An 18,856-nucleotide genomic window follows, 5' to 3' on the forward strand; every position below is an offset into this window, starting at 1 on the left:
CACACATCGCACTCCTTTCGGCATTTCACATCGCCTTTAGTTCTTCGGCGATCGTAATGTTATTGCATAATCCGAATTACTTATCGGAGTGTTTTGTTGCTGCTGGTCGCTTCACTTTGCCCGCATAAATAGTATTTAATACTTGGAGTGTATCGCATTTGGTAAACAGGTATTGCTCCCAAGTCGCGCAGCGGTGGTGTGTCGAGTGTTGTTTGTTTTGGTCGGTCGCATGGGGTGTCTGGACGTGAATACGCTAACAGGCGAATTGTCGAGGGAAGCGACTCGACGCATGGACGCGGAACATCGGCTCGGGTTGCGGGACGTAGTTTTTAACGCTATTCCTCTTTTGTGATCGTCACCGTGACACTGTCATTATCACTTACTTTTCTATATGTATATTTCGTTTGCCCCAGGTACGCGAAAAAAAATACTTTAAAATTTTTTTATCGAATATTTATTACGCGGTATCAACTTTTGATTTAGATGATTTATTCGTCGTAATTATTTTTCTGTACATTGTAGCGTAGTTAACGTCCATTTGTTGACCGATGAGTTCGATAGCAACTCGTTTTGGTGTACGTACTCGTACTTTAACGTACTCATTATAGTCTGTCTGATGGAAAACTTCGCGGCAAAGTAGACACGTCGTTATATTGCGAAGTACGTACAATAGACGAAATTCGATCGCGCAGTTGTGTATTTAGGTTATGTAAGTGTGGAAAAGTGGAATGTTTGTCGACTTTCGGCGATGCGATGTATGGTAATATCGAGAATCGGGGAAATGGTCAGGCCGCGTCTCGTGTCAAGTTCGGCGGCCGCGGCCGGTCGGACGGTGTGTGCGGTTATATAAGGCGTGTGTTTGTTGCAGCTGCGCGGTGCGGCGGGTCGATAGAGGGAGGCATGCAGTGAGGGGGATGGAGGCCGAGGGAGCCGCGCTGGCCGCCGCGCTGGGCGTGCTGCGCGCGCGCGGCGTGCCGCTGCCGGCCGGCGCGCCGCGCGCCGCGCCGCGGGCCGCGCGCGCGCCCAGCTTCGCGTGCCCCGCGTGCGGCGACGTGCTGCGCCAGCCCGTCACGGGCCTGTGCGGCCACACGTGCTGCCGCGACTGCGTGCGCGCGCGCTGCGCCTCGTGCGGCGCGCGCGCGCGCGGTGACCTCGCTACCAACGTGCTCGTGCAGCGCCTCGTCAAGTGCTGGTGGAGCGCCGAGCTGCTGAGCGCGCGCGCGGCGCACGACGCGGAGCGCCTGCTGCACGCGCGCTCGGGCGCGCCGGCGGCGCTCGCCAAGTGCGACAAGGCTCTCGACTTCTGTAAGTCCTCTTACTCTATTTATGCTTATTTTATTTATGTTTATTATCGTTTGTTTACATTTCGTTGCGTCTTGGAGAGTATGCGAAACACGTATGATAATACGTGCCAATGCTCGCCATGTATTCATATTGTCAAGGAATATTGCAGAAACATTGCGAATGCTCACCATTCAAAATCAGCGAGTTAAGAGCGGAACGCTTAATTTACGCGTAAATTAATCATAATAATATTTTTTTGTAAATTGTAATTATGATGATTAAAAACAACTTAATATGGGTATCTTTAACACACCTGATCTTTAACTCCATTGTAAATACGTAAGCCAATACGTATATTAAAAACCCACTCGATATAATAATACTGTATTATGAAGAAGCTGCTGGAAACGGCGACATGCATTATTATAATAATATTTATAATATCGTTGGCACACTTCGGTAGAGCTACAACTACCAGTTACTGATTAGGGGATATCTCTTATTTTATGTTTAACTTATGTTATCTGTGTTTATCTATTTTGAATAGAAAAATGTGTCTTACAATAACTAACGAATAACTGAAATAAGAGCGATTTTCGAGTATAACAATTAATACAACACACAACGCATTTCTGACTTGACGCTTCGTGGAACTGGAGCGTCAATATACATTCACATATTCATAACAAACTTAGTGTAACATGATAAATAGGCTAATTTTCGCGATGTACCGTGCACTAAGTGAACAAGATTTTAAGGAATAAATGTATTAACTATTTTTAACAGTAACTTTTCAATAGCAATTTAATAAAAATATTTTAATTACCATTAAAACTATGTTTAAAAAACATAATTCTATTCAGACCCAACCGTGCATATGGCACTGTTTCGTTTAGGAGTGTTATCTTGATCGTTACATGAAGACAATGTGATCAATCCTACGTTATCCAAGATAAAAGATCCAAAACAAAAAAAATTGACATTGCAGTGAAAAATAAATCATGTTTATTTTAACCGCCATGAGAATTAAACCCGGGACCTCCGATACGACAGCCGAACGCGCTAACCTCTGCATTACAGAGCCAAACAAAAAATGACACGTTTAAATCCAACTTTTGAAGTCACATTTACAAAATAATAAATACGCGCGTTAAATGCGTCATGAAAATATTCACGTGCCGTCAGAGCAATTTAATGTTTAAAAATATATACAATAGGGTATTATCACTCTGGAGGAATAACTTATTTAACATACTCAACCTACAAAGGATGTGTAAGACTCGTTTTGTGTTTATAACAGCCGATATAATCAATATTTTCATTCATCATTTTCTTTTGCGAAATTCGCCTTCGTAAAAACGTTGTTTTCGTGAATTGGTAATGAATGACGTCACAGATACGAATCCATAACAGCTTTTTAAAGCAGATACATAAAGGGATACTCCCCATAACACATCCGATGACGTAGAGGGGTGTCTGTTTTTCGTTTTATTAAAATATCTAAAGTTTAAACCTTTATATCTCCCTTACTTCTCTACTATTTTCAATAAGAATGTAACCGAGAGTCTTGTGATTTTTTTAATATTTATTTATTAGCCAATTATAACACATCATGAGAATGATCCATTGTAATATATTTTTTGTAAATAATCGTTCTATGTGCCAATGTCATCCATTTTACCATGTTTTTAAAGGGGGTTTCTTTTCTTTTCTCTTGTGATAACCTCTTTCCTCCTATGTTGACTCTAGGAAACTATTTTGCTTTCGATATTTCATATACTATTGGTTGTTGACTTACGGTTTCCTTTTTGATTGGTAAAGCCTGGAGCACTGTTAAATCAAATGTAATATAAATCAATTGTAAAAAGATTATTAACATAACGAAAAACATGGTAGAAAAAACACAAGTCTACTATGTCATGTCACTCGTCATCGATCTGTCATCATGCCTTTAATTTTCGCAATTTCACGTATAAGTATCGCGTGTATTCGACATTTTCGAGGTTATTTTTCCATCTCACATTTCGCTCACTCCTTTCAAAAACGTCATAAATCAAAAATCGTCAATTTTCAGTTGTGCATGTTTTCGGAATGCCCAGAAAATGTACTATATCGCAGCAAAAGAGGCATATTTTTAACCTAATATTTACCCGCTACAGGGCAGAAAATGTTGTTTTTGCATTTTGAAGAAAAGGTATTACTTATTTAATGATTTCTTTAAATATACTAAATATTTTTCAAATGGAGAAAAACCTTCAGGTTTTACATAAAAATATCTGTTGCACGATAAAAAGTTCAATAAGTGGCTTGATATTTATTTTCAATACATTGTGTTATATTTTTTAACTTTAAAAACATTCTCCTAAAAAATTTAGTTTTTTGATTTATGACGTTCTTGTTGAAAGGAGTGATCGATTTGTCAGAATTCAGAAAAAGTTAAATCAGTATCAAATATGCGCGCCAATAATAAGTCAACTGTCGAATCGACGTTTCATGAAAGCATAGAGAAAATGCAAGAAATGTAGAGTTTTAAAAAAAATTTACTAATTGTCGTTAGAAATATTACTAAGCTTAGCGACACTGGGCTGTGTTGAAATTGAATTAACCATGCGGGATACAGAGCGACGGTAATTTACTAAATAATTTATAGTTTCACCTGGATGAGGTTAGGATATATGGGGTTAGAATCGCGATAAACTCATATAGGTCTCATTTTAACTGGATTTTTAAATACGAGTACAATCTTTTAGAATGATGCTTATTTGAAATCCCTCTTTTGAAAGGAAAGGTTAATTAACGATTGGAAGGGAGAATTCCTAAGAATTATCAGATTCCCCGAAAAAACATATCTTTGATATGAGTACCGCGTTACCACAGGGAACGTTACAGGGGGGTTTAATGTTTTAAATTGTATTTTTACATTTTAACCAGGGGAAATGACAAAAACGAGTCGTTTTTAAATTAAAAGACAAAATAAAAACATTTACCCCCTATATCTTTCGCTCCGATAACGTGGTCCTTATCTCGACGTTATAGGGGAGTTTACTGTATATATATCGTTTTGCTTTATCGTTTGCCTTAAACGTTTTTTAAATTCTCAAAAAGATATCGCACTATGTATGTTAAACCCAATCGGCTACAGTATTACATAAGCGTTTAAACTATTGATGTCAGCATAATAAAAAAAAAGATAAGTTGTATCGTACAAATGAAATCATGCATTTACATAATATTGTTCAATGTTACGAGCAGGGCTGACATTCAAAATGTAATTTTCGACACATGCTTCATAACAATACGGTGCCGTATTTTTATTTTATTTATTTTTATTTATATGAGCTCAAGGGATCATGCATCCCTTATGTCACTGCGACCATATTAGGTATATCGTGACCTCCCTTTGTATCACGGCTCACTCTCAAGACCTACACGAGTCATGTAGCTCACGACCTGTCTTGGTGGTAAGAGCTTCACCTTCTCGGAATCTAGTAGTGGTCCTCCAAGGACGTGACTTACGGACGAGTGCGTCACAGTTATAGAGAATGTGGATTGGTGTTTCGTTATCCTCTATACAAAATCTGCAGACTGCGGAGTCATGCAGTCCAATTTTTGTCATGAGTTTCCTCAGTTTGCAGTGTCCTGTCAAGGTCCTGGTTCTATTCGAACTGTCACATGTTGGTTTGTCGGCAAACAGTAAAACGGTAAATCTAGCCATGCTATTTACTCAGCTGGACGACTCCACTGAAAATAATCTCCCCAAAACAATTTTGTGTTTTTTTTAAAGCGGTTTATGGCACATATTCCCACTGTAACGGTTATCGCATATAAAATTTCAATACTTTCCAGTTCCTTTAATGTCGAGGGCACCGCCGTCAGCTGAAATTCATAATCCATCACAATTACAAGTAAAATACAAAAGGAACCCTACAACAGTGTATGTAAACATCTTTAAAAAATTAATGCAATATGGATGTTCAATAATAGGCAGAATGGTAAACGTTACACAAGTGTATAAAGTGAACGCTTAAGCCAGCGAGTGACAGGTCGTACGTCCGAGATGCTCTGACTTCCATCTTCTTTGATATAAAAACGATAGATACTTCGTGTCTAGTTGAGACACCTAAAATAAACGTCCTATTTATTGTTAAATTAAGAGAAAACGTAAACTAAGATAAAATACACACTGTATTGAATAATCATATGACTAAGCGAGTATGTAGCCTTAAATATTGAATAACTGGTCCGTTAAAACTTAAACAACCGGTTTGTCGTATCGGTCGAGTGACAGCCCTGTTATGTGGACGTAATACGTATACGGATACAAATGTGATACACACATAGATGTATGTATGTACATATTTAACAACTAAACCAATGTGGTTATTAGATTGTGTAAACGTATACATGTGAACATCGTTATTGTGTACTTTGTTTCATTACAAATGCATATTGCGATAGAGAAAAAATATATTAAAACTTGAGTAGAAATAATTATGATGTATTTGGGCATTCCAAGCGAATACATAACAATGGACAGGTTATAAAATAATACTAATTTTAATCGACCTCTCATCACCGATTATGAAGATATTGAGATGGGAACATGGAACTTTATAATTCAAAGGAAATACATATATTTTTAATTAAAATTTTACTTATTAAATACCACTATTTCTTTTAAAAAATTGTGATTCCGCGTCATTTTCTTCAAACACCGTATGTGAAGCTTAGTCTAAATTTTAGAGTTGTGTCCTTGGGACTCTAAAAATTATACTTAACTTCACATACGGTATTTGAAAATAAATCGGAATTTATTGAAACACGTGTCACAATAGATTTTTAGTTAGTGGTACTAACCAAGTAAAACATAAATTAAAAATAGATGGATAATACCACAAAGTAACTGCCGAATCAATGAGATTTTCCTCGATTAAATTCAACGACAAAAAGCACTGGAGACAAAGAACATCCTTGCCTTACACCTTGTTTGTTGCCTTTTAAATAAAATATTCTTTGACATCTCAACAAAGATGAAGAAGATTATGGTATGAAGTCTGTCTGTGCATTTACGGTACTTACGACCGTCATAGGCTGGTTAAAGTGATCACTTTACACACGTGTAACATCCACCAATTCTACTCACGATTGACAACCACTCTACTCAAATTCTCGGAAGTTCTATTTGTATATATGATCCAATTTCTTCATCTTTGTTAAGATGTCAAAAAATAATATGAAATTAAACTCCTATAATTGGAGATAACCCAGATTTGGGAACAAGTATTTGGACGCACTCAAAGAAGTGTTGTAAAAAATAAAACAAAATGTTCAGAAAACAGTCGACGTGAAGCTATTAAGTGCCCGTGATAATGTCGGCGTCCGTGTCAATCGATAGTCGCGATTTGGCTATTCCTCATTCGTGGGCCGATGTCGAGCTATAAGCGCGATTGTTGAAAATAGCCGGGCCCACCGTTTGATCCGTTTGTCGGGAGGGGTCCTTCGGTAATGAGAACGAGAGCGCGTTACGTAAAGGTCACCGACCCGCGCCGACATCCCGCCCCTTGCACGCTGCGAGCTACGTACGACGCACCGGCGACTGGGGAAGAAAAGCGTCCGATTTCCCAACTCTCGTCTCCCGACCGTCAATCGGCGAGTGCTTCCTTCTTGCGTCGTGTCGGCAGACACTCCGCGCGCGTCTACTCGCGGCTTAAATCGTTGTTTATATGTTTATATACATTTTATACGTATTTTAAAGCATTTTCCCCTCATTTTTCGATATCATTTTAACTAGGATCTCTTTCACAAGTAGCGTAACCTTACAAGTTGTCGAAAACTAACCCCAACACAAAACGTAACTCACGCCCTAACACTGCGGTTCTCAAGGTGTGCTTTGCTGAACCTTAGGGTTCCGCCCGAGCAACATAATAAATCCACAATAATGCTACTATAATACTAATTTTTGTTTATACATTGAATGTTAAAATCAAACACAGATTTATGAGAGTACTAATGTATTTTATTGATAAAAACACTTAAAAATAAAATTTGTTACAATTGTTTCGCGTTGTTATGGCATTTTCAAACTAATGTGAAGATCAAATACACGGATGGTCCTTATATATACAATTCTAGGTACTTAAGTAATAGTTTTAACATGTGCAGTAATAATTTTAGTTTTTTAATATTTCTATTGTTTTGTTTCTGTCTTTTGTATTGTTTTATATGATTCTGTAGAAGATTTTAATCAAATAATAAACTTACAACCAATATTAACTTATTCAAAAGAGGTCAGTCGCAAAAAAAAAGTTTAAGAACCGCTGCCCTAATGCAAGTTCTAGCCACGAAGAGAAAGGCAACAACGCAATACAGCACCCTAACTGAAAACGTCCTAATGACGCAGCACCGTGGCACGAAAAATTCCATACCAAACACGTTTTTCCCCTTGAAATTTGTAGACTGGCTGTATTTTATATTACGCCAGCTAATGTGGCATCTTAAAATTCGCATCGCGCGAATACGTGCTTTTGTAAATAATTGGAAATATTCATAAGTCAAGCTGGTAAAAATATCGCCATCTAACGTAGTAAAAAATATATTTCACCGGCACTGAAATTTTTAGCATTCATTTTTTATATTAAAAATATATATGTATATGAAAATCTTGTAATAATAATAAAACCCTTATACGCACCCCAATGGTGCATAGGGCACTGCGTCATATAAACGCAGTGTTATCTTGATCGTTTACACATAAAGGGAAGGCGATCAGCCCTACGCTTCAGGTACCAGTCCAGGGTAATATTGAATAAATATCAGAGTGAAAAAATCGCATATGTTTATTTAACCCCCCCCCCCCCGGGAATCGAACCCGGGACCTCTGGAACGGTAGCCGAGCGTGCTGACCATTACACTACGGAGGCGGATATGAAAATCTTATACTTATTTAATTACCTTCCAGGCTCGGTTACTCTATCAATATTGGTCATTCAATCAAAAAATTATCAATGATAAATGTTTGATCATTCAATAAAAAATTCAGCGCTGAAAATATCGAATTGAACATCCCTTGTAAATAACCAATTAACCAATTTTGATGAACGATACATATAGGAACTTTGTTTGTTCCTATATATGAGTTTGTTCTACTCCACATACGGAGTTTCCAAATAAATAATTGCAAAGTTCAAAAATGATATCCCGCAAAATTGGATCGAAACATCCTGTAGGAACAAGTCGAGATGAGAGGTGATTCGGTCCATTAACATCCGAGCATCGAAGGAGAAGACACGGAAATTAACCGCGCAAATTGCATTGGGTGGGAATTGCTAAGAGCGACATTCGCTTCTGAACAGATCTAATTCTGCGCGTATCCTCGTATTTTTAAATGTGTCATATTTTATGAGTATATATGTATGTATTCTGTCCGCCTCCATAGCGTACTGGTCAGCGCATTTGGCTACTATACTAGCGGTAACGGGTTAGATTCCCAGAGGGGGTCAAATAAATATTAATGATTTTTCACTCTAATATTTATCTAATATCACCTTGGACTGGTACCTAAAGCGTTCGGCTGATCACATTTCCTTCATATATTTAACGATCAAGATAACGCTGTTTATGTATGATTCAGTTTCCTATGCACTATTGGGTGCGTATTAGGTTTAAAAAAGATATATATATATATATATATATATATATATATATATATATATATATATATATATATATATATATATATATATATATATATATATATATATATATATATATATATATATATATATATATATATATATATATATATATATATATATATATATATATATATATATATATATATATATATATATATATATATATATATATATATATATATATATATATATATATATATATACATATATATATATATATATATACACATATATACGCATATATATATATATATATATATATATATATATATATATATATATATATATATATATAAACAAACAGAATAAGACGATTTTTCTGGATGATAGTAGGATTAAGAAAAGTACCTACCTAAGAGTTTTCGCAGCAAGATAAATTTTTAAGGCAAATTTGACTACGCACATTAATCGGCGTAAAATAAAAATACTCGTAATCTGGAAAAAATCGTACACTTTCAAGTTATCCAAAGATCTTCAAAAATCCCCATTTTGTCTTATGTTTATTTTGAGTGTGGTGGGGTTTCTTCAAATACAAGACGATCATTGACGTTTACGATTTTGTGCCTGGAAAGAAAATGACGTAAAATGCTTTATAACATTTTTAATATGTCCAAATACACGTTCACAAATCTGGATTATCTCCAATTAGGACTTATTTTTCATATCTCAACATGAGCAAAGCTTTTCTCATCTCACTATAGATGTCTCTAGTGACTCGCACACTGTGTTTCGAGTTTGATCAATATATCTAGAAGTTTTTAAGAATTTGAGTCGTGTGGATGTCAATTATGGTTATAATTGGTGAATGTTACACGTGTATAATGTCACTTAAACAGCCTATGACAGTCGTAAGCCCGGTAAATTCGCAGATTTCTATATTCTTCTTCATCTATGTTGCGATGTCGAAAATAATGTAATGTAATGCTTATTTACACCATGCATATGAATCTCTTTGATTATTGAATATGCAAATCTAGCATCACGGCATGTTGGAATTATTGGAATTATTCTAGGCCAAATTTTTTTACTAGATTAAAAACATGCATTTAAAATATCGCTCGGACAAATTAGTATTTGCTATCTGAATATTGTACGCTGCCTGTTATAATTGGCACATCAGTGGTGCAATTCTCAAAAGTATCCCTAATAAGAAAACTCCTTGGAATTTGGCTTTTTAAACACGTGTTGCACGCTAAAAATCAGCATTTTTTTAGATCGATAATTCACAGATCTTTATTTAAATGTTCGTTCATTTATTAGATTAAAGGTTTGTACTAACATTTCTTGTTGGAACTGCATTTAAATAATAAAATAACAACTGACTTGTTTTTTTATGTTTTTTTTATATTTTATTTTACATGTAAACCCAATCATTGGCAAATAAAATAAAATTAAAACAATTTAAATAGTTGTTGTTTTATTATAATTCATCCTTTTACTTAAAACAAACAAAAAAAAAATTGAAATTTTAATAAATAAAAAGCCTAATAAGGATAAATATGTACAGATAAAATTGTGTTCTCGTTAAAATTCTTTCACATATAATTACGTGCTTTCAAATTAACGCATTAAGAAAAATCTGTACAGGTCAAACGCGTACAGGAAAATCCTTATATTCGAATGGATTTTTTTTTAAATTTTGGTAATTTGTTTCATGGAATGCACGTTATTTTCTGTGTATGATAACTTCCGTGTTATAAAAAAGTTACGTACGCATTTTAATTTCTAAGTATTTTTTCTGAAAGCATTTATAACGCTCTTTGGTCGATGCAATTTTCCTGAACAAGTTTCATTTATTACACCAAAGCAATGTGACAAGTCTTCAGCGCTTCAGATCGCAGTCCAGGGTGATGATAAATTAATAAATAAAAAACTGTTTTAGTTTTCACAGCACTATTAAATTCTACTACCTAAAATTAATTTTATTACGTATATTAATTTTTCATTAATTGATTCGTCAGTCACTTTGTGGTAATATCTATCCATTTTTAATTTAAGTTTTACTAAGTTATTACAGCTGTTTCTTAAAATCCACGTTTCGATGCATTCCGCATCTACGTGTTTGAAAATGACGCGGAATACATCGAAGCATGTGTCAGAACAGATTTTAAGAAAGAGTGGTAATTACCAAGTAAAACTTAAATTAAAAATATATTCATTTTGTACGTACGAAGTTTGTGTCGCCTAAGCAAGGTCAGCTACATTCGCCTACGTGATTGGGAATAAGGCCCGGAGTGGTGCTATGCGCGCCGCAATCCGCTCGCCGCGCCGCTATGCGCTATGCGACCGCCCGACGCGAGGGCGACCTACTGCATAGCGCAAAACGTTTGCGTTATGCCACCATCAGCCATGCGTGTTTAATCGATATCACATACGACTATTATCCTGAAAGTCTAAATATTCATACTAATTGATTGAATTTTTTATTATGATACCACAGAAAATACACGTATCATCATACTGTCGTATTTTGTTGACATCTCAACAAAGATGAATAAGAATATGGAAGTCTGGGCATTTACGGGGCTTGCAACCGTCATAGGCTGATTTGAAGTGATCACTTTACACACGTGTAACATTCACCAATTCTACCCATGTTTGACAACCACACTAATCAAATTCTTGGAAGTTCTATAAGTATATATGATCCAATTTCGAAACATTGTTCTTGAATTACTAGAATTTCACTAGATACATCTATTGGCGAGATGATAAGAAGCTTTTTATTATCCAGAAACTCTTTTATTGTCGTATAATATAATATGTGTAATGTATAATATAATACGTATAATATATATCGGTAGTGTAATGGCAAAGGGTATATCCGTCAAATTTTTCATTTTCTAAGTTTGTTCCAGAAAATAACTGAAATAGTGTATTCCATAATCGGCTGTCCAAACTCAAAACACAGTAAGGGACATTTTTTGTAGTACGTTTTTTTTTGCATTTTTGGACTAAGTAGATTCTACTTAGTCCAAAAATGCAAAAAAAAAGTACTACAAAAAAATGTCCCTTACTGTGTTTTAAGTTTGGACAGCCGTAATCTGGCAAAAGGATATAGCTGTAGTTGCAATACTTATTTAGTTTTATTAAGATATGTACATATAAAAATACATAAAACAAATAAGTTATTTAATTTCACAAGTATGTTTTTGCTCTCCTGTGAAATTTGGTCTGAGACAGATATACCCCTTTGCCTTTACACTACCGATATGATAGTATTATTTAAATGAATTTTTGTTGCATATCCGTACTCTTACTAGCTGGTGTAACTTGCTCTTCTTATAATCACCCCTTTACGAGTCTTTTAGGCTAGATATATCCTTCCTCGGTTTCTTCTACCTTTCTCCTACATCCTTTGCCTTCCTTGCTTTCATCAATTTACAGTTCATTTAATATTGTAATTATTTCTTTATCGTATTGCAATCAATTAAATATAAACACTTTCTGCCCTTTTATTACAAACGACTATATGGGTGTGTTATATATTTTTAAACAATATCACTAGTCTGTTTTTTGTTGGTTTTAAGATATTGCTACTTAGAAATAAGCCCGCATATGTATATTGTAAATTTATTCTGTACGAAAAGTAAATATATATTTTTTTAAATATATATTTTTATAACAACGGTGTCAAAAACCTTCGTTTACTTAAGCATTTATTAAAGTTGACGATTTCCCTTTTTTATTATGGCTGGTATATGGTATTATTTCAAACCGTTCCGAGTCAAGCTTGATTTTATTTATTCAACATGTTACATACATAAGTCACATAAAATATTCCCGGTGAGTAATTTCTATTACTCATTTTGGGATATGGGATTAACAAGACTGAAAAACACTCGTATAACGTAACAAGAGGTACAGTTTTTTCTCGCGAGTTCTGTTTTGTTGAAATATACTCGTACACTATTTACAATTTCAAGTTGAAAAACGCAAATTAAAGAAAAATGGACATAGGTGACGTCGCATGTGTATGTCCCCACGCGATGTAGTAATCAGATTGTGACTCTTTGAAGTTGTGCTTTTTGGGTGATCAATAGACTATTTTAGATTACTACGCCGGCCATTGAGACCCCAAAACGCAAATAGTGGTCATCGTGCTACATATCGAACGTCTATCTATTTACTAATAATACCTTACTATTGCGCGCAAAAAAGCTACAAATTCAAATCGATCTTTTTTGTTTGTATATTAAAATTAAGCAAAAAAAATAAAAATAAATATTAAAAAAAATAGTTACTGTGAAGAATTTGTATAATGGCACATTAATTTATTATAGAATCATATAAAGTGTTTTTAAGAGGTATATAAATTCAAATTTCGCTCAATAAATTGATGGTGGCACCCGCCGTGTGGCATGTTGCGCCATCTTGTTGAAACCACAGCTCTGTCACATCGATGCTATTCAACTGAGATACGCAAAAGTCAGTTTCATGGTTCTATAACGCTCTCCATTGACCGTAACATTCTTGCCGGCATCGTATTTAAAATAATATTGGCCAATGATTCCACCTGCCTATAAAGCACACCAAACAGTGACTTTTAATGGATATAAAAGCATCTCAAGAAAGGCTTCTGAGTTTTCTCCATTCCAAATTCGGAAATTCCGCTTATTGACATAGCCTTTAACCAAAAACGTGCCACATCGGTGAATAAAATTTTGCGTTGAAAAAGAGGGTTTAGTTAGATAAATTGTTTTCGGCCAATTCACCGGACCTACGACGCGCATAATAGTTATTCAGTCTATTCATGGTGAAATGGCAAAACGTACCGACTTCAAATCAACTGTCAAATTGACAGTCTGTAGAAACAATGTTGCCAATTTAAAAACCGAACCTCTAAAAAAAACACTCTTTATGCACTACTGTAGCACCATTTCATATACATAAAAAACAAGAGAATATGAAGAATGAAAAAAAAACAAATCGATGATCAATATTTATTTATTTGATTTATTAAAACCCTACTGTATAATAAATGGGCGTTGTCCAGGCTTATTGCTAAGAAGCAATATCTTACAACCAGCAAGTCAAGGTTTATTCCTTATACAGCTATTTGTACACATGTTAGTTGCAGAACAACAACAAAAAAACTGAAATTGTAATTAGATAGAGTATGAATTTATTTAATAATCGATAAATCATCTCAAGGACGCTTTATAATTTACAATTATTGAACATATAAAACGATATACGTAAATAATTATCTACCACATCAATGTATGTTCATATACGAGGTTTGTTCAAAAGAAAAGGTTTATTTTTAATTTTCGCGTACTGTGTATATATATATATATATATATATATATATATATATATATATATATATATATATATATATATATATATATGTATATGTATATATATATTATATATATATATATATATATATATATATATATATATATATATATATATATATATATATATATATATATATATACAATATATATATATATATATATATATATACATATATATATATATATATATATATATATATATATATATATATATATATATATATATATATATATATATATATATATATATATATATTCAAGTAAAAAAAGTTTCTCTTTAAAAAGTTATGTTCCTTAACTAAATAATTTACCATCACGCCGCTTCCCTATGGGGATAAGCATACAACGAGAGAAAACACCACTCTGTCTTTGCAAAAATTCTTCGCTTCTTCCACATTCATGCATCTCCTCATACAAACCCGCCGATAATTTCACCCTCAAGTCTTTGACATAGGTACCTGATCGAGACAAGTTTGTCTCGATCTTCCTCTGCTCCTTTTTCCAACAAAATTATATTACTACTAATACTGTATTATTTCGATAATACCTATAACTTCGGTTACGAAATCTTCGCCTTCTTCATCTTGGTGTAGGCCTTGTGGCCTGTTTTTAAGAGAGATTAGCCTCCTGCGATGTCGATTCCCAGCTATCGACCCATCTCTTTGGAGGTCTGCCCGGGAGCCGTCTACCATGCTGGCCGTACAGTGCGATGTGGGGGAGTCTGGATGGTTCCATTCTGCTCACATGCGCATGCCATTGTCTCCTTCGTTGCCTTCCCCACCTGACATTACGTCATGCATTCTAATATTGTGTATGTAACATAACTTGTATATATTGGACATGTTGAACGATTGCATTGCTTACTTCTGTAATCAGAATCATGTAATAGACCGAATTGCATATGCATATTGTCCATGTCGCCCTGTTCTAGGCGTGCGTTCAATGTCACACGCGTTAAAGGAGAAAGTTCAGGGCTACCTCTATATAGATGAATTATCATGAAAATATTTTCTTACACACGTTGAAACAAGTCGACAGTTCGTCTGAAACGCAACGCACTTGTTACCGTTACAACTGTACTTGTAATCTATTTTCACCAAACATTACTTCCAGTGTGAGAAATACTGTAACAATTTCATTAATTGATTCGGCAATCACTTGCATTTCGCATCAATTTCAAACTTTGCGTTTGAAAATTATGCGGAATACATCGAAATACGTGTCACAATATATTTAAAGAAATAGTGCTATTCACCAAGTAAAACTTGAATTAAAACAATTGTAACTATCTGCTGGCGGACCGTGTTTCATGTAAAAACATAAAATGTTACAACCAAGACAATGAACTTACCTACCTTAATATTTAAGTTTATTAAAATATACAGAAGTTGATGTGTTATTTAGCTGCGTACGTATTCATTTGCACACTCTAATTGTCGTATGTCGCGGAATATTTTTGGCACTCAGATCAAATAATTTTCAAACTAATATCGATCACAAACGCTAAATCGATTTAAAATTTATTCCAAAACAGGTTTTGGAATTCACATCGGTAAGTGCTAAATGTCCATCGTTCAGTCGATTTTTCTTGAGTTTCAAGTATTTTCAATTATTGAACTATCTTTTAAATTGTTCAGAATTAGTTGAAATACATTTCTTGTTTTAAAAGTTTGGCTAAACTGTTAGTCGACCGATTTTGCACAGACGTACTGTGCCAATCGAATATTTTTTAGTTTTTTCTGCATATGAGATTAGCTATAATTCTTTAAGAAAAGGCTCTAATTTATTTGTCTATATATGTATCATGTGATATATTCCATAAATACATTATAATTTATGTGTGTATTAGAAAATTTCTATCATGTTATTTATTTTTATTGAATTTATACTCGGCAAATACCATTTTAAAATCTATTGTGACACGTGATTCGATTCATTTCGCATCATTATTAAACACCCTATGTGAAACTTAGTCTATATATCAAAATTGGGAAATAATAATTTTTCAAAGTTTGCTAAATGTCAATCAAATAATAACGTAGATATCTTAAAAATTATAATTACGAAAATTTTTAAACTTTGACATTCTGAAACTTAAGGCATTCATAAAAATATAAATAACAATAAAGCTATAATTAAAAACTTGACAATGACTAAAGCCTCCCCCCCCAATTGTCCATGTTACCACTGATAAAAATAATATACAGCTCCTACCCCCTTCATATTTCAAGGTCCATAAGGCACAAGTCTATAATTCAGACTTATCTACACATTCACAAACACGTATTGCATTAGATTTGATGAAATAATGATATTTACCTAGTAAAAAAATAATTTAAAATAGATAGATATCATCCAATAAAATATTTGTGGAAAAAGCTGAAAAGTTGTTTAATTATTATATTATATATATACAGTTTCACAAAAAAATATCTGTACACAACTTAAATATTATAAATACGTTACGTTCCGTCTCCAAGCACAAGAGCTCAGCCTCTTTTCGGCAAGGCTCAGCGCGACTAAAATTATAAAATTGTGTTAAATACAAATTTAATGATTGTATTTAAAAAAAAATTGCTATATTTAATAACAAATGATAAAATAAAATGAGAATAACACATTTCTATTATATAATACTAAATAATCAATAAAAAGAGTTTCATACAACTAACACTTATCGCTTATTTCAGCGCATGACGTCGCACACTGGGATGATAAACAACCGAGGTAGATTATTCGTATTGCGTTTTAATAATAAACAAGTACCAAAAAAACGAATGTTCGTTTTAATCGGTCGGGAATGCAGGTTCCATTTTTTACAATATATCAATCGCTCAGTTTCACAGAACTACGGCTAATATTAGTCTTTAGACAATGTCTTGTATGTATATATATATATATATATATATATATATATATATATATATATATATATATATATATATATATATATATAAATACATATATATATATATATGTATATATATATATATATATATATATATATATATATATATTTATATATATATATATATATAAATATATATATATATATATATATATATATATATATATATATATATATATGTATATATATAATATATATATATATATATATATATATATATATATATATATATATATATATATATATATATATATATATATATATATATATATATATATATATAATAATAATAATAATAAAACCCTTATCCGCACCCCAATGGTGCATAGGGCACTGCGTCATATAAACACAGTGTTATCTTGATCGTTTACGTATGAAGGAAAGGTGATCAGCCCTCCGCTTCAGTGAAAAATCGCTTATATTTATTATATTTATTTTATATTTATTTTACCCCCCTTGGGAATCGAACCCGGGACGTACAGAACGGTAGCAGCGCGTACTGACCATTACACTACGGAGGCGGACAAGATGGTAAGATCACATCTCGAAGATCCAATAATATTAATTGATTATATGTAGATTTATATATATATATATATATATATATATATATATATATATATATATAAATCTATATATAAATCTATATATATATATATATATATATATATATATATATATATATATATATATATATATATATATATAATCAATTAATATTAATAGATCGTCGAGATGTGATCTTACCACTAATAACTGAATTTTTTACACTGTTATTTCTTCTATTTCGCTATATTCACTTTCATCCTTATTTTTCGGTTCATATCTTTATCTGCTATTTCACTTTCAGTCATGATATTATACCCAGAGTCACCTTCATCTACTTGGATTTTTTTATCCAAGTAGATGAATTAATACTGTAATTTGAAAAAGTTAGCCTTCGTGGAAGTGAAAAGGGGCGGTATTACTTATAAATAATACGACAAAAAATAAGTTTTATACTTAATCCTTTGAAATGGGTACACTAATACCCAAAAAAATATTATTTGACAGGTCTGGCAAAATATTTTCAAGGATTATAAGACAAAATAGTAAATATTTTGATATATGTGACTGTCAATTAAAGCAAGTAGTTTTTCTTGTGATTTTTAAATACAAACTACAATCGTAGTGACATTAATACGACGTGAAAGAAAAAAACAAATACAAAATAAAATGCATTTAGTAACATGTCCGGTATTGACATGTCATTGAAACAAGACGGTCCCAAAGAACGGAGTAGTTTTTTACGACATAATTTTCACTTCTTTATATATCAAACATATTAACCTCATAAATTTTTTTAAAATTTGAATCCATAATAATAATAGTAATCTTCTTCCTGGCTACATCCCAACTTATCGTCCTTGTAGACTGCTGGGGTCAGCAATCCTCGTCCTCAGATTGTAGGTCCTTCTGTCATGGACAACGTCACCTAGGCCATGCCTTCGAATCATGTTATCTTATATAATAATAGAAAAATAAAACTTACACTTAATCTTTATAAATAAAAATCTATAAAAATAAAAATGTAAATATTCGTTTGTTCAAAATCCTTATTCTAATCTTAGGTAATTGACCGATTGTTTTGAAATTTTGATACTTCGTTGCATTTAAATAAGTGC

At 33.1% G+C, this 18,856-nt stretch overlaps 1 protein-coding gene across 1 annotated transcript in view; it reads left to right on the forward strand.

Annotated features, from left to right (window-relative positions):
* LOC148311301 (LON peptidase N-terminal domain and RING finger protein 2-like) overlaps positions 1–18,856 on the forward strand; it is a 120,934-nt gene that overhangs the window by 62,436 nt on the left and 39,642 nt on the right. Inside the window, exon 3 of the mRNA XM_088256859.1 lies at positions 869–1,305. Coding sequence (XP_088112985.1) covers positions 915–1,305 — 391 coding nt within the window. The 5' untranslated portion in view covers positions 869–914. The remainder of the gene's footprint in view (positions 1–868; positions 1,306–18,856) is intronic.

The sequence above is a fragment of the Brachycentrus maculatus genome, unplaced genomic scaffold (assembly GCF_059751285.1).
Source record: "Brachycentrus maculatus isolate JH-2025_06_01 unplaced genomic scaffold, ASM5975128v1 h1tg000068l, whole genome shotgun sequence".
NCBI lineage: Eukaryota > Metazoa > Arthropoda > Insecta > Trichoptera > Brachycentridae > Brachycentrus > Brachycentrus maculatus.